The sequence below is a fragment of the Orbicella franksi genome, chromosome 5, assembly GCF_964199315.1.
Source record: "Orbicella franksi chromosome 5, jaOrbFran1.1, whole genome shotgun sequence".
Classification (NCBI taxonomy): domain Eukaryota; kingdom Metazoa; phylum Cnidaria; class Anthozoa; order Scleractinia; family Merulinidae; genus Orbicella; species Orbicella franksi.
Genome location: NC_138149.1, coordinates 25,700,192 through 25,724,281, shown reverse-complemented (window position 1 = coordinate 25,724,281; position 24,090 = coordinate 25,700,192). Strand labels below are relative to the sequence as shown.

General features: G+C 39.3%; 2 protein-coding genes across 2 annotated transcripts; both read right to left on the bottom strand.

Annotated features, from left to right (window-relative positions):
• Positions 1-1,904: 1,904 nt before the first annotated feature.
• LOC145487307 (fibrinogen-like protein A) lies at positions 1,905-6,221 on the bottom strand. The gene is made up of 4 exons (XM_081466063.1): positions 5,955-6,221; positions 5,648-5,850; positions 5,113-5,161; positions 1,905-4,735 (listed from the first exon to the last, which is right to left on the bottom strand). Exons 1-4 carry the CDS (start codon positions 6,067-6,069, stop codon positions 4,113-4,115), a joined length of 990 nt encoding a protein of 329 aa, XP_081322189.1. The 5' UTR covers positions 6,070-6,221; the 3' UTR covers positions 1,905-4,112.
• An 8,058-nt stretch (positions 6,222-14,279) lies between these two features.
• LOC145487305 (uncharacterized) lies at positions 14,280-24,090 on the bottom strand. The gene is made up of 4 exons (XM_081466061.1): positions 23,427-24,090; positions 22,149-22,796; positions 17,753-18,307; positions 14,280-14,976 (listed from the first exon to the last, which is right to left on the bottom strand). The coding sequence occupies exons 1-4, from the start codon at positions 23,752-23,754 to the stop codon at positions 14,348-14,350; spliced, it is 2,160 nt and encodes a 719-aa protein (XP_081322187.1). The 5' UTR covers positions 23,755-24,090; the 3' UTR covers positions 14,280-14,347.

Sequence of the window (24,090 nt, the reverse complement as noted above, 5' to 3'; positions counted from 1 at the left end):
ACTTCTCAGCTGACAGTTAAAAAATTGACCAATTCTCACTGAGTCGAGCTATCAGTTTAACCCATAGACTCTCCTAAATAAACACTAATCAGTTTGATGAGAAATAACACGCAAACTGCGGTGTTAAACATGGCAATAAAACGCATGTTAATTTAAAAAACAAAGTTCATTTATTTGACGTTTCGTATGTTTCAACATACATCTTCAGAAGTGACCGTTAGGAATAGAAGTAACAACTAAATTACAATTTAAAATAAGTTACTAATTAACAATTACAATGACAGAAGCTGAGAAAAAATTTTGCATGTAAATAATGCAAGGGTGGGTTTTAATTCCCTTATTAGCTGAGTATCTTTTATCTTGCAATGTGTATCTGTCCGACCTTTTGCTAAGATATCAAAGTGGTCCCATTTGAAGTTGTGACCAGTTGACGTGACGTGGTCTGCAATAGCAGAAGCATGACAGCTACTCGTGATCGATTTAAAATGTTCAGTTTTTCTGTCATGCAATCTACGTTTTGTTTTTCCAATGTAGAAATCGTGGCAGTCCCAACAACTAGCTTTATACACAACTTTTGACAGTTGGGAACGGTTGATCCTATCATATCTTTGTAGGCAGATAAAGACTTGATGCGATAAGCGCTTTGGAAAATAACTCTAAGATTAATGCAGCCATAAAACTTATTAATGCAGGTCTTCAGTTGTTTGGTTACAATTTTGCTTTGTACCCCTAAATAAGGTAGAACTAAGATTATTTCCAATAACTTCCTGAGTTCATTCAAACAAGAGCGCAAAAGAGAAGGTGACGAACAGATGCGGAAACAACGAAAAGTGAGAGTTCGGATGAGGTTTACTTTGTATTTCCTAGGTGTGAAGGAGTCCCATTTTGTGTACAGGCTAGTAAAGGTCTTCTTTTGGTAAATAGATGTTGAGAAAGTATGACTGTGGCGTTTGATGAGAATGCCCAGGAAAGGGATTGTACTGTTATCTTCAAATTCAACGGTGCAATTCTGCGTGACAGTTGTTGAGGTAGTGTAGAAACTGAGTTGCTGTGTTTTTACTGTCGGAGAAGGTGAAAGTATCGTAAGGTATCGAAACCAAATGGAAGGGCGAGCGTTGTTATTACGAACCCATTTTCCTTCAAAAAAAAACCTCAACCTCATCCGAACTCTCACTTTTCGTTGTTTCCGCATCTGTTCGTCACCTTCTCTTTTGCGCTCTTGTTTGAATGAACTCAGGAAGTTATTGGAAATAATCTTAGTTCTACCTTATTTAGGGGTACAAAGCAAAATTGTAACCAAACAACTGAAGACCTGCATTAATAAGTTTTATGGCTGCATTAATCTTAGAGTTATTTTCCAAAGCGCTTATCGCATCAAGTCTTTATCTGCCTACAAAGATATGATAGGATCAACCGTTCCCAACTGTCAAAAGTTGTGTATAAGGCTAGTTGTTGGGACTGCCAGGATTTCTACATTGGAAAAACAAAACGTATATTGCATGGCAGAAAAACGGAACATTTTAAATTGATCACGAGTAGCTGTCATGCTTCTGCTATTGCAGACCACGTCACGTCAACTGGTCGCAACTTCAAATGGGACCACTTTGATATCTTAGCAAAAGGCCGGACAGATACACATTGCAAGATAAAAGATACTCTGCTAATAAGGGAATTAAAACCCACGCTAAATGATAATGTAAGCAGCGAAAAGCTTTATCTTTATTAGTTTGCATTATTTACATGCAAAATTTTTTTCTCAGCTTCTGTCATTGTAATTGTTAATTAGTAACTTATTTTAAATTGTAATTTAGTTGTTACTTCTATTCCTAACGGTCACCTCTGAAGATGTATGTTGAAACATACGAAACGTCGAGTAAATGAACTTTGTTTTTTAACATCTGCTTTATTGCCATGTTTATCACCGCAGTTTGCGTGTTATTTCTTATCAAGCTACGATGGCCAAAGAAAAAGAGTATTTACTAATCAGTTTATTCTCTCGATCCATCCTGCACGACAAACGGATGGTCAAATATTTGCATTTTTAACGTACTTTGAAAAGCTCTCGCGTCTCTCACAATCAATTGCCCAAAGAAATTTTTACAGGAATCTCTACACCATTCTTCTGCGATTCAACCACCAGAAGCTTAATCCATTTGAAGGTTTCGCACATGGTGAAAATTAATTATACTCACGAAGCACTTTTAAGTGAATGAAATATATGTCTTCGAAATTTAATCAGTTTGCACCCAAAAAGACAACGCAACATTCCCTAAAATCAACCCAGTACACATTTAAACATTGCACAAAAATATTTGAGTGTTTTAAAGACGGAAGAATGATGTGGTTTTGCATGCGAGGCTCTCAAACTTGTTTAATAAAATGATGCGTCAAATGACGATTTTAACGGAATTTGGTAATTTGCATATTTCTTTGAAATAAAAGGATATTTTGCCAAAAAATCTATCCAGTAGCTTTTGTCATTCCCTAGCCTATCCACCATGAAAATATGAGCGAAATAGAATTTTCGACCCTTGCCGAGTTATTTTCCATTTTTATGGACAGGGACTCTGAAATTCCAAAAACTAGTTTTATAAGAATTCCTAATAAACGTCACTTAAGTTAATGAAATAACTACTTATTATTGATTGTGATTGATCAGTTATTTTAAGCTTTGACCAGCAAAGATCGGATGTTGGTATTTACCGCTCTAACATGATTAAACGGGTCACTGGTCTTTTTTCTACGATGACAGCCTCAGTTTCATTTCAGTGAATTTGAGTGAAAGAGAACTTCTGAAGCCGTACCACCTGGCTCCTCGGTTATCACGTTTATCTCCCAGGTATTGTCCGTTTAGATTGGAGAGGTGGCAATGCTTGTACCACCAGGCGCCTGTGAACTCTACACCCGGGGTGAAGGGGGGGGGGGGGCACTGCCATATATGCGCTATATAGGTATGTGCCGCTGTGAAGGGTATGGTTTTCAAGCAGTTTACTCTAGGATAGGGTATATAAGTCAGAGCATTTGGGTCTAGAATAGGGTATCATTTCTCACAAAACTGACTGGTTGGTTGAAGATTTTATCTAGAGTAAGGAAACCAGGAACTGCCACTCAAAAATATAAACACATCAAATCGGCAAGTTTAAATTTACCCAAATCAGCCTCGACAGAGTCGATAGATAGGGGGATTTGGGGAGTTTACTCTAGTATAGGGTAGCAAAATTCAGCTGAATTAGCTCTGGTATAGACTAAGGGTTCCAGGGTCCCAGCGGCACATCCCCACCCAGAAATTTCCCAAAGTACCCCGCCACCCGGGACTCTACAGCACAGTTGTTAGTGCTCCATCTGTCATTATCTCTGTCTTTTGTAGTAAGCGCCATGTTGTTATGATATGCTAACAAATCGCCCGCTGTACCTGAATTTGTCTACCTCCCCCCCCCCCCCCCGCCTCCCAATGCGCCCTTGCCACACACCGCCGGAAAGCGAAAAGAAAGGCCTGATTGAGCACCAGCTCTCACCATAGCAACTTTATTAGCAACGGGTATTCGGGTAATATATACCAGAAAATCGTCTCCTTTTCAAGAAAAGGTTCCAAAACCTTAAGGCAATCTTGCAAACTCATGGTTTCTGGCTCATTTTTTGGAAGAAAAATTACAAGAACTCCGACCGTTTCCTTAATAATTAAATCGACTAATTATTAAAATTCTTATAAGTAGTTTTTCTGAAACACATCTCAGAATAAAAACTAGCGATATAAAACGACGTTTCGATCTCCCTGAGATCATTTTCAAGTTATAAAAAAAGCGGATGAAATATACATATATAATTACAAATTAGGGCGTGAGAATGCTGTGATAAGCGACCATGGCTAATACTAGAAAAACATTTGCTATAACAACTGCTGTAAAAATTATAGTTTCTGGCTTAAATCAATGATTGTAAAGGAAACTATTTTTATCTTTATAAGAATTCCAATTCAAGAATTCCTCTTAAGTTAATGAAACAACTACGAATCATAATTTGTTATCGATCAATTACTGTTAGCTGTGGTGAGCGAAGATCAGATGTTGGCATTTACGTCACTAACAGGATTAAACCTGTTACTGGTATTATTTCTACGATGACGGCCTCAGTTTCATTTCAGTAAATTTGAGTGAAAGAGAATCTCTGAAGTGACCCCACCTGACTCCTCGGTAATCACGTGTATCTCCCAGGTATTGTCCGTTTAGATTGGAGTTGTGGCAACTGTTGTACCACCAGGCGCCTGTAAATTCTACAGCACAGTTGCGACTGTCCTTGTTATTATCTCTGTCCTTTGTACTAAACGCCATGTTATTATGATATGCTAATGAATCCCCCGCTATACCTGAATATGAACCCACTTCAAGTCGATACTGCGCCTGCTCATCACTGATGTTGAACTTGCCATATTTGGCGTACACTTTAACTCCGCTCCAGTCCTCCAGCTCCACTCGTAGAGAGCTCGGTCTAGAGATCGTCAGTCGGTGGATCTTGTCGTTTCCTAACCAGAACTCAGCAGACAGCTGACCAAAGCCTGCTTTGTAGTCGTTCCATCCCCGATAGAAGTCTACCGAGCCATCTTGTCTTCTCTGAAAGACGGTCCAGCCTCCACCGTCAGTGAGCATGTCACAATAGACCTTAATTTGTCCTTTACCGTCTGGATTTACAAGGTACTCTCCACTCTGAGTATGGCCTGAGTTAAGCAGATCTAAGCAATCTGTTGAAAACAAAATATATAGTTAAGCGCTAAAATATTTTTAAAACATTTCATGACTAAAACAAGACGTTCTCTCGAGTTTTTGTGTCTTTATTGAACGACTTCATACGAGCTTTAAAAAGAATTGTTCATTAATTATCTCAAAACACTTTGTCTATTCAGTGGCGTTCCCTGTCGCCATATAGCGCTTTCAACCTCAGAGTAAATCTCTTTTGAGGCCGGTTAATATTTTTTTCCAATTATATTTACTAAAATTGAAAAAAATATATCAATGTTTGAAGTCACTGCAACACTTTCAACCCCCCACCTTCCCCTCTCGATTGTTAACCAAGTAACCTACAATATCTGTTTTCCCTTGTACACCGGACGACACTGACCTCTCTTTGTTGGTCCATTCTGACCAGGAGACACATGCACGCAGGACACCTGGGTTAGGTTGAGACAATTAAAAGAGTTATCTAAATGCTAATTATTTAGCTGCAACAGTCAAAACAATATCTCTAGTTCCGTAGAGGGTTTCGTGGCTCTGAACTCGCTCCACAGAATTATTTTTAAATTTCTCAAAACGTTATATATTAACATGTTCTGCAAAAAAAACAACAACAACAAACAAACAAAAAACAAACAAACAAACAAACAAAAAAACAGACAAACAAACAAAGGGGTAGCCAAACTCAATTTTTGAGATTTAAGAACTGAAAGCTAAAATGCAAGGTGTCGTTAACTGGTTTGAGTGTTCCTATATTACGGTATTATGCCACGAACGCAACATGCAACTTGTTTATCGACGATTGAGCAATTCTGTGATATATACAACATCACTTGATAAAGAATGATAGATTGATCCGTATAATTGAAGGAAGATGCTGTAAACTATATCGCCAGCCACCTTCAGAGAGAAAAAAAACTGACCTGTACAGAGCCATAGTAAGTAGATCCACTCCTCCATTGAAAGTCTCCTGGCTTCATTTGTCGTGTTTTGCTATTAAGCTCGCATTTGCCATGGGGATGAACGTTAAAAGACTTGCAACTGTTATTTCCAATGCATTTCAACTGACATTCAAACTCGTCCACAACTACAGCCGTCCTCATGACGTGACCAACTAAAGCATGGTCTGAAAACAACACAAAAAGGAAAGTTTCAATGATGTAAAATATCCTACGAAGAGATCTCAACAAAACTTCTTTTATCCACTCTAGTTGCGAAGAGTTTACTTACCGAGTTGAGTTTCAAAAACACTACCACAAAGGTCTTTGTTCGCTGCCACAAATAACACAACCAGGAAAATGTTAAGAGTGATCATCACCAGCTGAGTTCGGCAGAGAGTGGCCATTAGGGCGGATCTGTTGTATCCTCTTGGTGTTAGGAGTGATGCTTCAGTTCCCGGGCTTCTTTGCCTCTGGATACGTGACTATAGAGCGCTGTCAGTCTTATAGCTAACAGGCTGTCAGTAATTCATCACAGTGACTGACGTAAGGTTCTATTTACCACAGAATACTACATGCGCAATTAGACAGATCTGGCCGGCTACAAAGTGACGGATATTTTTTATAATGTGTCATACAATTTTTAGAGGACACATTAAAAGGAAAAAAAGATAGCAAAGCCAGCGCAACGTAGAATTTGACTTGATTTAATACAATATTTCGTCTGGCCACTGCTACACTCCTTCTGTCATATAAGAAAATAACACAATGTGTCATATACGCACCTGTTTTTTTAAGGGCAGCGATTGCGAAATACAGTGTAATATATACGTAGGATAAGTTGACAGGCTATTAGGGACATTCAAGCCAAAACGCTCAATTCTTTTAGCTTGGTTAATTTGAGTGGTTTTCCTAGTTTAATGATAGAGTGACTAAAGAAAACTGTATTTTTCCAGAGAATTAGTTGCATGCTCCTGACAATCTTTTCTTATTAAAACAAAAAGACATGAATTCTTGGGGAGAATATACATTTCCGGGTTCTTGAGCGAAGCGAAAAGACAAATATCATCTATTATTAAACAATCATAGCTCACATCCGTTTTGACACCGTAATAGCTTGATATATCATTCGAATAAATTTCTTGCTATTATAAAATTAACGCGGATACAACTGATTTTTCCATAAAATCGTTTGAAAAACAAAAAAAAACTACTATTCTTTATCCTTTCTCTCTCTTTTTTTTTTTTATAGGACTTAAATGGGATTAACTTAATATTAGTCAAATTGTGAATCTTAAATTATTTAAAATCATTGACACTTTGAAGTAAATATATTTATTTGAATTTGGTTAACCACATTTTGTCGATCGTTGCTAAACTTAAAAACACTTTTTTATAAGGGAATGACATGGAGATGAAACAACTTCGCTCTTTTTGTTTTTTGTATCTATCTGCTTCTGTATATCTGTATGGCAGAAAAGACAGAGAACGATGTTAGGTTAAATCATATATTCATCATTTATGACCCTGTTTTGGAAAGACATCAACCAGTTTGGGTATATTGGATTACTCATGGAAATAATGAAAACATCCAGACTTAATTTTAATGCAGATATTCTTATTCGTATATAGGGAAAGACTTGCTTTAATAACTCCCCTTTAATATTAACAGAAAACAAGAGAGTTTGTATAGTTTAAGTATTTTATATTTTTGCGAAAAAAAAAAAAACACACTTGTACATGTTGAAACTGAATTGACAACTACTCGAATCGTCCGCGACAGTTAAATATGGCGATGAAAGCAATCCTACGAAATGAGTGCAAACATTAGCGGTGTCGTCATATGTAATCATTAAAGCTCACAAGAAAGCTGCACCTGCTTTGACAAAGCTATATTTGAGGTTCTTGTTTTAAGTCAGCTCTCTTTAAGCTACCAGCTCCCTGTCCCTCAGAGACTTCTATCAAGAAATACCGTTTAAATGCCCAGTAAAAAAAGACAATTTAAAACTGAACGCGCCTGTATACAGCCCCGATCACTCGTTAGCTTTTCAATGTTTATTTGTTTGTTTCCTGTGGTGCAGCTGTCCGTGACAGACGTTAACTGTCACAATGATACAGCACTACGTTAAAACTATCCAATACTCCTAATAAGATGTGATGTTCTAGGAAAACAACTGTTTTCTTTTCATGGTAGTCACTAACGGGCCGTTCTTGTCAGCGACCAGCCCTGGCTAGTTAAAAGAACTTTCTTCAAAAATCCGAGGTTGTCTTTTTCGAGACCTTCGAAAGGATCTTGAAAGCAGGGAATCTTTACAGAGGCCAGCAAACAAGGAATCCTTAGATAAAAAGAAGAAACAAAGAGAAAAAACCCCTTGGGGGCAATGGGAGGTGGCGGGTAACTGGGTTCATGACTCGGCGCATGGGCTAGCCTGCGGACGAAGCGAGCGAGCCTGCAGACATTCTATTGATGTCGCCGTTCTGTGATACCAGCTCCTGGTATCATGATTTGATTGGTTAAATCGCTGATTGTTGACATCTTTGAGACGAATATTTGACAGATCTTTGTAAAATCATACGAAGCCAATGGTTCGTTACAATAGGGCATTTGCCGTTCTCTTTTAAATTTCGGTCTCTCGACCTCTCGTTATTTCACAAGTGATTCTGAAGAGTACTTTATGCTCTGTTACGAGGAGGAATTTTAAGTAGAAGCTAGTGAAGTGGAGCCGTTTGGCGGTGCTATAGCCATTTTTTTTTAGAGATCAAAGGCATGGTTTCCGGACTTTCCGCTGATATCTTCTTGTCGCTTCGCAGAGTTTGACACCTCTATCATGTGCTTATAATTTCTTTAGGATCATTTCAGTATTGCTTTGCTCTCCGACTTCTCCTATTTCGCGCTCACCGAAATTTTTTCCGTCCTCGCCGACCGCGGGAGCCTGTTCGCAGGCTACGCATGGCCGCACGGGCAAGTTATCAAGTTAACCCATTTGATTCCACCCTTTATTAAACAACCGTCAGCGAGCTGAAGACTCTAGTAAGAAAAAATTGAATTTCTCAGTAAAAATGTTGGCGGCCAGTCCCGGAAATGCCGCGGTAGTGGTGATATTTCTCATTACAATTTAACGACTATCATTTGCATATGATGTGAAGTTTGTATGAAATAATTCATATATGAACTGTGGTTGTAGATGACAGTGAAGAATGATCATCGCAGTTAACTTTCCAATTTAAGCAATTGGAAAGAAGTCACTGTTATCATTTGCATATTTGTTGTATTCTTTGTTGTTTGGCAGCTCCTCAGGCCGATCTAAGGCCATCCTCTTTTTTTCTCTGTTTAGCGTCGTCCTACCGACCCAGATTTTCGCGTTTTCAAAAAAAAAAAAAAAAAAAAAAAAAAAAGAAAAGAAAAAAAAAAAGTTACGCAGCAGGCAATGAAGGCAATGACACATTATTTCAAACAATTGTCACTTTAATCTGAAACATAAGCATTTTTTTGCCATACAGATTTTTAGTTTTTCCCTGTTCTCGTTTGATTTTAACAACGACGTCGACTTTTTCCTTACTCCATTGCCGCGATGTTGACTTTGTAACCACACCTTGTTGTTTCCAGGCTCCACGGATATTATGCTGAGGTACCGGGCCTCCTAGCTCCAGACTCCTTTTCCAATTTTATTTTTGCATTTTTTTCTGCCTTTTCCGACCGACCGACCCAAAATCAGAAAACGCATTCTACAATAAACGAAAAAAAAAAAAAAAAGGGGGGGGGGGGGATGGCCTAACGGATTTCGGCGAGTTATCGTTCTGTGGGTTTCCACTACTCACAGAACGATAACTCGCCGAAAAATACAACAAGGCAACAGGGTAAGTAGACTTTATTAACAAAATATAAGAATAATTGACTTTTTCAGCAAAGCCGTTGCGTTCCCATACAAACCTTTATAAATTCAACGCGTTGTAACACAACACCTCCATATGCTGTAAGGCGAGAGTCACGTTTCGCGTAGTAAATTCAGTCTTTACGTAATAGTATATGCCACATGTCACGTTTCGCTGAAGGTTCGCAAAAAGTAAAAAGAAAAAACAGAAAAAAAGCATGTAACTCCTCTCATTTTGAGCTTGGGCCGCTGTGACCTTTGGTTCGTATCCTGTCGCACATTCCTCTTATTACCATAAGACTTAGCGTTAAAAAAGTGACGTTTTCCGTGAGCCACATGATGTATATGCTTCAGATTTGTAACTGTCATTGTTCCAGCTGCGCGCCATATTTTCGCGCGCAGCCCGTAAGTCAGGTCGGTTATATTATTGATATAAACTTAACTGAAAATAACTCCCTGTCATTTATTTCTCAAGTTCGGTCAACTCTTAACAAAGAAATGACTCGGCATCAATTAAACTTGATAAAACTTAAAAAGAGGTTGGCTTTTTACTCCAGGTTCAAAACTGATTGTCATAAAGCTGAGTTGAGTTTTTGAATACAGTAAAGAATCCCTCACATAAAAAAAAAAGCGGTAAATAAATTTCGCCTCGGAAATAATCGATTACGGATTGATACGTGCAGACAGAATTTGGCATACTTTCCTGTCACCTTTACAATAATATACGCTTGAAATTTTTCGAAGAAATAAATAGAAAATACAATCATTTTGATGTGTTAGATGATATAACAAAAATTATTTTTATCTTCAAAAATGTTGACCCTATATCTGTAGACTTACAGCTGCCCTACATCCATTCATGCATCAATTACAGGCAGAATAATATTACTTAATCAATTAAATCATTGTAATTTAGTTTCATTATTATAGCTGTATCGTGTTTTAGGTAATACCATGTACTAATATGGGAATACTGAAATAAATTGTTGTTGCTGTTGTTGTTGGTCAGGGCTGTTTGTCATTAGTCTGTGTGACATTAGACAAATTCAAGTCCATAGTTTTCCTGGCATCACTTCTTGATTATCAAAATAATCTTCAAGACTTAATTGAGATTTCTTGAACACTAGTCCGAAACAGGAATAGTTAAACTACCTAACCTCCAGACCCAGCTGATCATATCGTTTTCATGCTTTATAGAGTAAGGGCCTGTTTACAAGGAGAGAGGGTTACCCTAGCAAGCGGGTTGCTCTAGCACTCACACATTTCCTGTTTTTTTTGTTGTTTTTTTTTTCCCCTTCGTCATGTTCACAAGAAAGGCAGGGTTACCCGGGTAGGCGGGTTACCTTATCTGCGTGCTAGTGTTACCTTAACTTTCTCCCTTGTAAACACTCCAGGTAGGGTTAACCGCCTACCCGTGTTAACTTTCTAATTGTTTCCAGACCCTTAAAGCGTAACCGCGCATTAAGTTGTCCCGGGTTGTAGGGTTACCCTACCTGTGAAAGTTTGCTTGTATACCGGGGCTTTTTGCCCTCCAGCTAGAATTAACCCGCTTGCTAGGGTAACCCTCCCCCCTTGTAAACAGGCCCTTAGAAGCTAGCCGCTAGTGTCTTTATATCGGTGCTAATCGCTTGTGTCATAATACCTTCAACTGGAAAGGTTTTAATACTTCTAAGAAAACAGCAGGAGGTAAAATATCCGCGCTTGACACCTTGCATTACACTTCAGAACGCACTGAAAGGGGAAATCGAGAAAAGATGGAAAAATTGTAACTGCTAAATGATTATGGCTAAATAGGGTTTTGTATACAACATTAGTCTGTCTACAGACCATCTGTTCTTGGTGAGTTCGTCGAGAGCTCAAGCTTAAGACTACGAGTAGTCTCTCTTTTGCTTTGTCCGTCGTGCGTCACGCGAAAGAAAACCGCGCTAATAAACATTCCGCGCGAGCTCGCTAGAAGGACTAAGCGAAAGAGGGACTATAGCGTTTCCGTAGGGTTTGGGAGCAAAGAAAGACCGAGGAACGGCATTTTCGGTGTTTTGCCAGCGCAGAAAGTGGGGCTAGAGAGCCCCTTCCCCCCACCAGCCCCCGCCCCCGTTTTTACTCGCTCCATTTTTCGCGCTGTAATTCTTTTCTCCCTAACCCCACAGAAACGCCTGCAACGCAGGGTAGAGGGACCAGCAAAAGTATTATCCGCATAAGTTTTAAAATAACCTCCAACGCGACCGCGTCAGTTCCCGTAGACTCCCAAAAATATTTACATTCTTTCGTACTAAATATTTTCACATTAACTGGTAATGTTTAAGCGTAAAAGGTAATTTGTAAAAGTTTATATTTTTTACATACATTATTCTAACCTGGAAGTACAAATATAAGGAAACATTTGCAATCCCAAGCATGTTTACTGATCGCAAAAAAACTCCGTGCGACTGATTCGAATATTTCCCCTGATGAATAGAAGTAGACAGTATTTTTACATTGCCGTTCCTTGGTTCAGGCTTACTGTTATGGATCTTGTCTTTAGAGTACTTTTTCACTGATTCCAAACAATATTCGAGCGAACAATATACGACCGGATAAAAACTGAGCTATCCGTCGCGACTGGAACCAAACATATGCAATCAAACTACACCCAGTGAAATATAGCTGTTCCCATGGTTAACATCCCAAAGCCAAGGTGATTCAAAGTCGTGTTCGTGAACATATAAAGTAAACTATAAATCACGAGGTAGTCTCTAGAAATCCGCCTTACAATTGCTCACTTACTCAGACTACTACCAATCTCGTTCCCAGAGTCTTCGTTCCTCTTGACCAGCGGTCGAAAAACGAGAGCTGTGGGAGCAACCATTTCAGGCATGCGCCATAGATGCAGACTGAGCAGTGAAACCGGATTGGCAGAATTCGGTTATTTCAAAATGGTTGCTCCCAGAGCTCTCGTTTTCCGACCGCTGGTCAAGGGGAACGAAGACTCTGGGAACGAGATTGGACTACTACTAAAACCACGAGGTGCGCGATAGTTTCTGCGCATATGACGTATGACATATGACGTCATTCAAAATAGCGCAGAAAATGCAGACATTCGACGAAATAGTCTCCCTTGAAACCACAGGACGCCCAAGATTATGAACTGCGGTCAGTGATAGCAATAATCGCTTAGATAGATTTTCCCAAGATTAGGTACAAAATTGTAGAATATTTCAATTTGGTGCATGCGCATAAGCCAAAATGTGGACTTGAGGCTGTTGTCGTTTTTTTTTTTGCGATTGCCGGTTCCCAATTTCTTTAGTGCCAGTTTCCTTTCCTTTTTCTCGGCGCTTTTACTCTCGCTACCTTTTGCGTTCCATATTCTTTCTGGCTGCCCTAAAAAGTTGGGTGTTAATTATGGGAAAAGCCTGGAAATGGGACCCTGATCAATTATAGGCCATTTTACCACCATTTTTTGCACTAAAACTGATAACGTTGTTTTTCAATTTGTTACGTCAGAATGCCGTCGATATCCAAAAACGACTGTTGCGCGGATAGATCTATCCTAGCTCTACCACCTGCTTATTAAGAATATCTGGTGAGATTTGAATTGATGACGTCCAAAGTGATACAAAGAGCACGACCATTAAGTAGCCGGATATGGATCCTTGGGCGTCAAAGGGTTGATACAGGGCGTTACAGGTTCGACTGCATTCGTCTCCAAACAACTAGCTCGAAGTCACTCGAAAGTTTTGAGAAATAATCGCATGCTGCTTGACCCTGTTCGACTAACCTTTGCTTAGAAGGAAAAGAAAAGGGAAAGTTTATTAGAAGTTTAAGCATTTAAACGGTTGTTAATGGATCCTAGTTGGCTTGATAGTTCAGTTGCAAGAGAACTGTACCGGTATCGCAGAGGTCGTGGGTTTGCATTCCGTTCAAGCCTGATTTAATTTTCAGGCTTTAATTTCGCAGCTGCTCAGGTTGTGCACATAGCTGTAACGATCATTCATGTCTTTTCACCTTTCTCCCCAGTTAAAATGTATGATCTATCATACATTCATATGTATCATATTTTTCCTTCTTTTGATCTTCATTTTCCTTTTAGGTCACAATTCTAGGCTAGAATAGCTTTTTTTAGGAGGCTTGCATATTTATTTTAATTTGATAACAAGAAACTACAGTTCGTCTGCTAAATTTTGTTCCCGTTCTTTTGTTCCTACTCTACGCTGGCCACCAGATACCCTGGGATGAAGCGGTCCTGCTTCCTCCCAATGTCCTCCTACCCCGCCTTCCCCCTTGCCCCGCACCGTCGAGAAAGGTAAAGGAACGCCTGATTGCAGACCAGCTATCAGCTCAGTAAAGTAATTAACAACGGGTTATATATACCAGAAAATCATCTCCTTTTAAAAGAAATGATCGCAACTTCTCGGCAATCTCGCAAACTCGTGGTTACTGGTTTATCATATCAGTAATTGTAAAGGAAACCTCTCTCTAAATGTAAAATAGTAAGCATTCCATAGATTTCTCTATGAGCCATAATCGATTATGGCTCCTGATTTCACTAATTGAATCGACTAATTATTGAAAACTGTGACAAGCTATCATGGCTATTACTAGAAAATCATTTGCTATGACAACTGCTGGGAAAATTATAGTTTCTGGTTTAAAATCAATGATTGTAAAGGAAAATATTTTAATCGTTATAAGAATTCCTAATGAACGTCACTTAAGTTAGTGCAACAGCTACTAATTATTGCTTGTGGTCGATCAATTATTGTAAACTGTGATGAGCGAAGATCAGATGTTGGCATTTACGTCTCCAATATGATTAAACCTGTTACTGGTATTCTTTCTACGATGACGGCCTCAGTTTCATTTCAGTGAATTTAAGTGAAAGAGTACCTCTGAAGTGGTGCCACCTGGCTCCTCGGTAATCACGTTTATCTCCCAGGTATTGTCCGTTTAGATTGGAGTTGTGGCAATTGCTGTACCACCAGGCGCCTGTATAGCGTACAGCACAGTTATTGTTGTTACCAGCTCTGTCATAATCTCTGTCTTTTGTGGTAAACGCCATGTTATTATGCCTTGCTAGCGAATCTCCCGCTGTACCTGAATATGAACCCACTCTAAGTCGATACTGCGCCTGCTCATCACTAATGTTGAACTTGCCATATTTAGCGTACACTTTAACTCCGTTCCAGTCCTCCAGCTCCACTCGTAGAGAGCTCGGTCTAGAGACCGTCAGTCGGTGGATCTTGTCGTTTCCTAACCAGAACTCAGCACTCAGCTGACCAAATCCTTCTTTGTAGTCGTTCCATCCCCGATAGAAGTCTACCGAGCCATCTTGTCTCCTCTGAAAGACGGTCCAGCCTCCACCGTCACTGCCCATGTCACAGTAGACAGTAAATTGTCCTCTACCGTCTGGGTTGACGGAGTACAATCCACTTTGATTATGGCCTGATTTTAGCAGATCAGAGCAATTTGATAAAAAAGGAGAACGTTATTCGTTAATTTTAATTATAACGTAGTGCGCGCGCTGGTCCTACCTTACTCCTATTGAGACATCCTGGTAAAAATTTGTGTAAATAACAAGACTTGAGCAGTTTTATTTTAAATGAAAACTTTCCGTCGAGTTTTGCTGCGAGCCGTATCTTTTTGTTAAAGTTTTGGCAATGCAAACATAATTTTGAACAAACCAAACCCTACTTCGAGTCTTTGAGCATTTTGATTCATTTTGGTCACATTTTCATTGAGTATTTATAACTTTGTTTGCCTACATTTTCATTAATTGGAATAAACGAATTTTCCTTGACAATTTTAGAAACCAATATAATGGGATCCTTTTTTTTCTTCACCGTGTTTTGTGAGAACTTTGTAGTGAATCACAAATAAAACATGTTTTAGCGCCCAAGTTGCTGTCACTATGTTATAAAAGAATTGGTTCATGCTTAGCGCGTGTATATCAGGTTATGGATTCACTTGGGAAGAGTTGTTCTCGGCTGTGCCTCGAGCAGTGCTCACGCTTTTTGAGTGCTCTCCGAACTTTCCGCGTGCATCCCGATAAGTCGATATACGCACGACAAGTATGGACCAATTATTTTTTTTAGTGTAACCTAACTCTATAGAGAATTTCTAGTCAGTTATCTTGGCAGATAGTCATAGGAAGGAATCAGTTTTAGTCGAAGTTTCATAAGTTATAATTTTTCATAAGTTATAGTTTCATAGGTTATCGAATCATTCTTTTGGTAAAAAACACTGATGTTTTAAAACAGCATAAATATAAAATAAGGAATAACCAAAGCTTATTTAACTGCAAATTATGATTCTGACAGTAATTTTTTTACAAAGATCTTTTCTCCGGACTGCATGCCAGACACGCTGTCCGAAACATGTCAAACGATGTATGCACTTAACCCTCGGACGTAGAAGCTAACTCATATACCCTACCTGACATTTTGGGACGTTTTAATAAAACAATCATAGGATCAACACTATCGAAGTCATCGTGAGTAGTGATAAGTTAATAAAGATGGTGAATTTTAAGCTCGGCAATGAAATGTTAACTTATCACTACTCACGATGACTTCGATAGGACACCTGTCATATATGAACTCAGTTAAATGACCTTGCTCTCCATGAGTTCTCGTAGCTAAGTGGATAGAGCACCCGGCCGGTGTTCGGGAGGTCATGGGTTCGATTCCTGTCGGGGATTCAGAATTTTTCTTTGTCCTACGCTCGTGTCATGTTGATTAATTAACCTTAACATTACAAGTAGACAACTGTATTAACTTGACGTTTCGTATGTTACAACATACGTCTTCCGAAGTGACGGTGATAATTTTTATAAAAAATTATAAATTTAACAATAAACCGAGGCACTGGTGACAATCTAAGAAAAATAATAACAAAATTGATACTTATAAAAAAACAGCTTCTCACTGCTAAGGTTTTCATTAAGTGAGGATTTTAAGTCACTGATTAATAGCGTTTCTTTAATTTTACACGCATGTCAAACTTTCCAGTAGTAGCGAGGATTAAAAACAGTTGCAGTCAGGTTTTCTCTGCAGGAATCAATTGGAGCAAAGTATAGAATACTACTAGTACAGGAAAAAAATCCTTTCCTAACTATAAAACTAAGACACTTATGCACATGATAAGACTATGAGACCTTATTAAAAGAGAAGACGCACTTTAAAAGGGATAGCTCCTCTCTCGCGGTTCTCCTAATCGCCAGATGCTGTAGAATGGCGCACAACCTCATTTTCAGGGCTTTCCCCTCAGGAAAAAGTCCGGGAAACAAGGTTGATTGGCACACAGACCATTGTTGCTGAAATGCGTCTTCTTGAGCCTTCAACATGAATGGTTTGCGGTCTTTCGTATTATAACATGCTCAATTCGTGGTTTAATGTTTAACATAGTACTGAATAAAGTGACTGTTTGCTTCGTGGCGGACAAAGCGCCATATTAGAAAGTCAACTCGGATCGAACCGCTTTGCTTTAATCACTAGCGCTAATACTTAAGTTTTAGTTTCTAAGTTTTTGTCAATTCGGCTTTACTTATTGATTTGTTTTTTCTTTTAGCCGATTCTTCAAAGAAAATCTCGAAAGATGCCGGCTTCTTGTGCACTATGCATACGGATCAATACGCTCCTGCGATAGACATCATTTGACTTGTGGACGGATTAGAAAGAAACTAACGGGAATATTGGACTAACCCAAAGAAAACCTTTCGTAGAGTATTAATTGTGCACGCAACACCGTACAGCATCTAATAAACGTAATGATGCATGATAATGGAGTGTTGATGTGGTGAGTGTGCGCTTGCGACTAGCCTGACGTTGGCAGTTTTATGGACAAGCTTTTAAGCCTTTTAAAGCCTTCCAAATATAGCTAAATGTTTGCCTCCGGTTTACTTGAAACGAAAGCGTTGCCACGAGTTTTCGTCGACGAGAGATTCAGTCGTGAGAACTTATGACTGTAAAGTAAATAAATTGCAAACTTCATTTCTAAATATTTCTTTGTCATAGGGTAAAAAGGTTATTTGTTTGTCAGCGTTTTTGAGCACTGCGTTTCTTATTAGTCATAGAGTTACCTCAGACTGTCAGTTCCTTATTCTCTTTCATGACGTGACACATATTGCCACCCAAAACAGGCCGTCTTTTCGTTTCCCAGTTCTAGATGCTTCTCTTTTCTTTCTTTTAGCGCAAGCTAACTCTCTTTCTGCGACAAATATACAGTTTTGCCATTCATAACTTACCGGTACCACTTGCTATAGGTCCCACTCGAACATCACTTATTGCCTCGACAGCAAACACTCCTGCACTTGTTGCCACACAAATATAGATCCCAGCATCCTCTCTTCTCAAATCTCTTAAGATAAGTGCCTCCCCTTTTCTCTGACTCCTATTCATGAGCAGTGCTGTTTCTTGTCTTTTCCAACTGATGACTGGTCGTGGATCGCCAGTAGCATTGCAGTTTAACGTCCAAGTTTCACCAGTAGCAGCAAACACCTTTACAGGTGGCTTAACGGTAAACACAGGAAGGGAAACCGCAACTACTTGAGTTTTCCTTTCAGCGTTTCCTAAAAGGTTGACCGCTGAACAGAAGTATGCGTCAGAGTCACTTTTACGGACATCGGAAATTTTTAAGACACTATTGTTATAGTGCGTCCTCCCCTGGGGTAACTGACCAGACGACTTCCTCCAGGTCACCACTGGTGCAGGGTATCCGGTAACGTGACAGGTTGGTAGAGTGACGTCACTTCTTACCGTGACGAAATTAGGTCCCGGTTGAAGAGAAACTTGAGGATAAACTGCAACCAAGTAAATATCATTAGGCCTGGTCTGATTTAGAATTTTTGATTTCATTTTTTTTTCCTTTTCAGGGGTAACAGCTGAAATGATAGCCTTCTACGCAGGCATCCTTATGGCTCGTCACGCAAGATTGAAAGATTGCGTGACGAGCCATATGGACTTCCGTGTAGCAGGCTGAGAATTGGCAACTTTTACTTGATAGTTGAGAAACGTTAAGATAATTGTCAGCTGAGTAGATTGAGCTTTTCCACCTCGATAGAGTGGGGAATAGCAAAGCATTACACTCGTAACTAATTAAAGTTAGCCACTTTCACGTATGTCTGGACGTATGGGATATATAGAAAGTGTTGTTGGATGCTTACGCCGAAATAAAACGGCGCGAAATGGCATGCTATATGACGAGTCATGGTTCTAAACCCCTTCTAACAATATGGCTGCTTATAATTAGTGTGGTGTAGTGAAAGCTGTTTTAAGTTTCTTTTGCCATGGAGAACAGAGGATTGTGGAAAGACAATAAGCCATCTGACAATAAATCTCAAAGAACACTTAATTATTTTATTGTAGTAAAAATACGTCTGTGTAACTTTCTTGGCATAAAGGAAAAGCAATCAAGTATAGCTTTAGATCCTATGAGCTTTATAAACTCTACTGCTTGTCTAAGAGCAGCGGGAAGTACGAAAAATTATGTGATCATCAGACCACTAAAAAGTCAATGTTGGAAAGAAGATGACTTGGAGCTTCTTAGAAGTTCTTTGTACCAGTCTTAAACTCCCTATTTGCATCAAACCTTGGGGTAGGAGGGGAGGGGGCGGTGGGGGGACTATATACCGCCCTCGCTGATCTGGAACTTTGTGAATGTTCTTAAAATTTGTCAGGGTAAATTTGTATGTGTCCTCAGTCATTGTGCTCGGGCTACATATCTTGACACTTCAATAGAAGTTCTTATCGTATCTTGTGTACCAATTGTTTGGTCTCGTAACTTGACGTTTATATGGAAATGCAACCAAGTTTTTTTTTCACTGAGATTTAATTTTTTTTTTTAAGGTTTGACTTTCTGTTTCAGCGAGATTTTGGATTGTAAAGATTTTATTCTATTATCTTTACTCTTCTTGTATTTTCATAATCAATTTCTTGTGTTCAGATAATTTAATTTTGGAGTTATACAAAACAAACTGCTCTAACAAACATTACACATGTACTACGTATTTTCATGTTTATTTTGTTATCGCAGCTTGTTTTATATCCCTTCTCAAATTGAAAGGGCCGAAGACCAAGAATTTTCCGGCATTTGTGAGAAATTTTGGAAGTTAAGATAGCGTATTCAAAATGGTGGACATTTTCAAATATGACGTCGCCAGTTTAGGCGTGATATGACGTCATGTTTGACACGTGATTATCAGTAACTTAAACAAAGTTTTGAACACTTAGCATGCCATAAAAAAATTGACTATTAATTTTTTCAAGAGGTTTTTGGATATGCAAAGGGAGCGGGATGATCAGAAAGCCTAATTAGGCTCCCGAACGAACGAATGAACGAACAAAGCCCGGGAAAAAATAGGTTAAGGTCTTCGGAAAGTGATAATAGGCATAGTCGATTCTGTACATAACGGCCACCCTCAGGAAATCAGTTTTTTGGCTGCCCTGACGCTAAATGGGACTTAGTTTTGCTGAGAAAGCATTTTTTTTTTTTTACCAAACAGATACATTTCCCCAAGATAAGGTACAAAATTGTAGAATATTTTAATTTGGTGCATGCGCATAAGCATGTACCAAATTAAAATATTGTTGTTGTTGTTGTTGTTGTTTTTTTGATTGCCTGTTCCGAATTTTTTATTGCCCTTTTCCTTTCCTTTTTCTCGGCCCTTTTACTCTCGCTACCATTTGCGTTCCATATTCTTTTTGGCTGCCCTAAAAAGTTGAGTGTTAATTATGGGCAATGCGTGAAAATTGGACCTTGATCAATTTGTATAGGTAATCATACGGTTTTTCTCGTTCAATTTGGAATTAACTTGCACGAGTGAACTTTTCAAAAAGCTGAGATTGCACGAGCCACTTCCGCGAGTGCAATTTCAGCTTTTAGAAAGACTCACATGAAAAAAATTTGCGTAGAGGAAGTGCCGGAAGACCTTTCTTGAAGCCATGTTTTCTCATTCGAGAAAACTTTTTTCAAAGTTTGCGCACAAAATTTTGGTCCTCAGTTTACGTTATATCATTGTCTTCGAAAATTTTCTATTGTCTTTCAGCCAATCATAATTCAGAATTACGATGTGTAATTTGCACTGGTGTTACACTTTTTGCACCGGTGTTACACTTTTTGCACTGGTATTACACTTAAACTGCACTGCTCTCAGCCAATCAGAATCGAGTAATTTTTTCATGTATATTATTATAGCTATAATGGACCATTTTACGACCATTTTTGCACCAAAGCTGATAATGTTGTTTTTCAATTTGCTACGTCAAAATGCCGTCGATATCCAAAAACGACTGTCGTGCGGATAGATCTGTCCTAGCTATACCATCTGCTTATCAGGAATATCTTATGACATTTAAATTGATGACGTCACAAGTGGTACAAAGAGGACGACCATTGAGTAGCCATATATGGCTCCTTGGGCGTCAAAGGATGTTTAAGGGCGTTATATACAGGTTCAACTGCATTCGTCTGCAAACAGCTAGTTAGCAGTCACTCGAAAGTTCTGAGAAATAATCGAATGCTGCTTGACCCTGTTCGGCTAATCTTTGCTCAGAAGCAAGTAGAAAAGGGAAAGTTCATTAGAAGTTTAGGCATTTAAACTGTGGTTAAGGGATCCTAGTTGGCTTGATAGTTCAGTTGGAAGAGAACTGCACCGGTATCGTAGAGGTCGTGAGTTCGACTCCCGTTCAAGCCTGATTTAATTTTCAGGCGTTGATTTCACAGCTGCTCAAGTTCTGCACATAATCGTAATGATTGTTCATGTCTTTCACCTTTCTCCCCAGTTAAAAAGTATGATCTATCATATATTCACTTGCAGAAAGGTCTATGGCAGCCCTTGGCCATAGCTCCAGATCTCTCCATGATGGTACCATCGTATGATTCGAGTTATTTCACTACCAGAAGAGAACTTCTTTTCTGTCCATCCTATTTTGCATCATAACATAGGCTACCCTGGAGACGCCACTACTCTGAGGGAGAGCTCTGTTTTCTCTGCCAACCGTGTTTGGCCGTATTTCTGTTTTTTTTTTTTTGATCTTCAAGTTTACTCAGTGCGTGAGTTCCGGGGATGGGGCGGGGACCAGTGCTAACCCCGTCCTCCTTGTAGTCAAGTCGCCAAGTATGTTCCAAACTTCAAATCCCTTAACAGACGGACCTTCAAAGCCGTTTTAATTTAAATTTGTCAAGATTAACTGAAAGCTGAAAAATAGCTCGAACTGTTAACCAAGAAATGGTTTAAATTATAACTGATAACTGAGGATCCAGTATCACCAGGCATACCCTCGAGATACAACCTTATTTCTCTGAGTGTAGTGTTTGTTGGAGTAAACTAAGATGCATTCACCTTGAAACGCTTCTTTGTTCACCTTTATCTGTTTACGATGACTTTTTTAGTTCACCGCACCATAAAATGGCTTCATCAGGTCGGAAATGTCGAAATCGACGTAACTATTAATCAAACTTTTAAAGCAACTGAATGTTATAGCTATTTTCAAAGAAAAGTCAACGCTACATTCGTCTTATTTTAACCGTAAGGAAACAGAGAGAGGTTTGGTTTCTGCTAAAAAGCGAACTTTGCGTGCTTCGAGAACGACAAACGTTATCTGCAAAACCTGCGTACTGTAGCCACTTAACCAGAAACTCACCATTTACTGTTAATCGCACCACTCCCGGCTGTGAATTCCCAAGAATGTTTGTTGCTGAACACTGATACACGCCTGAGTCACTTCCGGTCACCTTCTTTAACTCTAGCTTTCCACGTAAAACCGCTGACTGAGTGATTGTTGAATGACTGTTCAGTTTACTCCACGTTACTGCAGGCTCAGGATTACCGCTGGCTGAACACTGAAACGAGGCTGTGCCACTTTCGTTCACTGTCAACGTCACAGGAGAAACAACAACAGCAGGAGATGATATCGATTCACCGGGTTCGCCTTTAGTTCCCGGTATGCCAGCGGGTCCTATGTCTCCTTTCTCGCCTTTATTTCCAGTCTCTCCCCGTAGTCCTACAGGTCCCACAATGCCTTGCTTGCTGCTCTTTCCTGGCGATCCCATAATACCTTGATCTCCCTTGTTTCCAGTCCTTCCTCTGTGTCCTCTTGGTCCTGGAGGACCGGGAAGCCCTGGGGGACCTGGCGAGCACGTGACACCCTTTGACTGACAGAGATGCAGTCTCCACTCTAATAGAAGTTTGTTGATTTTGAGAAACGTTTCCGCTGTGCGTTGAGTTTCTGTCGAATTCTCTGTTGAGTCAACGTGACGGCTGTGTCTGCTGAGTTTAGAAGATTGAATTTCTAGGAAGAAAAGAAAAGTGTATTTGAACGAGAAGACCTTTAACCAACCTAGCCTTTACAGCGCTTTCAAAGCTTGGCACGTGATTATTTTCAATGCTTTAGTTTAGTTTTTAAGGCAATGAGGTTTAAAGTGTTTGTTCTGCGGCCATTGTGCGAGAAGCGAATAGCGTACGAGATTATCACCGCAACGGAAATGCTTGGTTTTTTCTCATTAATTAGACTAAAATAGTAACAGCAGCATCCGTGAACAACATATCCTTTGTTCATTTCCTGATGCCGAAACTATCAAAAATCGACTGTAAGCTTGCACAGCCGGAGAAAGACAAGGAACTATAGTTTATCACTGTGTTATTCACAGTTGAAGAGTAGTATCTCTAAACATGATCTTTTTGTAAATTTGTCTGCATGGGATTAAAGAAAACTTGACCTGGCAACCTTCTGTTTCCTTTGCGTGTTCACAGCACAAAGGGAACAAGCAAGAACATGTTCATTCTTTATTCATTTTAACTCTTAGCTATTTCTAGTCTTTCTAACCCCGTACGGTATTTACATTGGGCAAGTCATGATTCTGATGATTGTATTCTTTGATCTTAACACTGCTTAAACTTAAGTTACATAAGACGCACTTACCAGGAGCATTTTTGATTATCTTCATGTCTACGTCGTTTAACGGAGACTTGGCCTCCGCAACGCTTTCAAGAGCGTTTATTCTTTTCTTTTGCTCGTATAGTTCCAGCTCAACTCTTAAAAAGCCGGCGCAGTAAAACACAATGGAGAAAACAGAAACAATAGAAGCAAAAGAAGGCATACTTTTCTTTTGAACAGTCATGATCTTGGTGATACTGGAGCAATGTCCAACTCTACAGCGAGTTGTAGTTGATAGTCTGAATAGTGGGTAACGGTATAAGTACTGCTTCAGCTGGTTATGTGATACTGAAATCAAGTGTCTGAGTAGCATGCCAAATTTTCACTTAATCATGTGAGGCCGGACAAAGTTCGCATTCTGTTTTTTCCTTTGCAATTCATCTTCAGCAGTAACGGGAACTTTTTCTTAAACGGCAAATTAACAGACAGTAACAATTTTTGATAGGGATAAAAAAGCATCCTCTCTGACATCTGTTCATAAAAAAAGTTTTGAAAGCACTGCAGTTTTCAGCTAAGTAAAACAATTCTTTATAAAAGTGATTTGAGTACAATAACGAAGCAGAAATTAGACAAACTAGCTCGCTTGGTTTATCTTTTTTAACTCAACACTCCTGGCTAGCTAGCAAGGGACGAAGTTGCCAAACTTCAT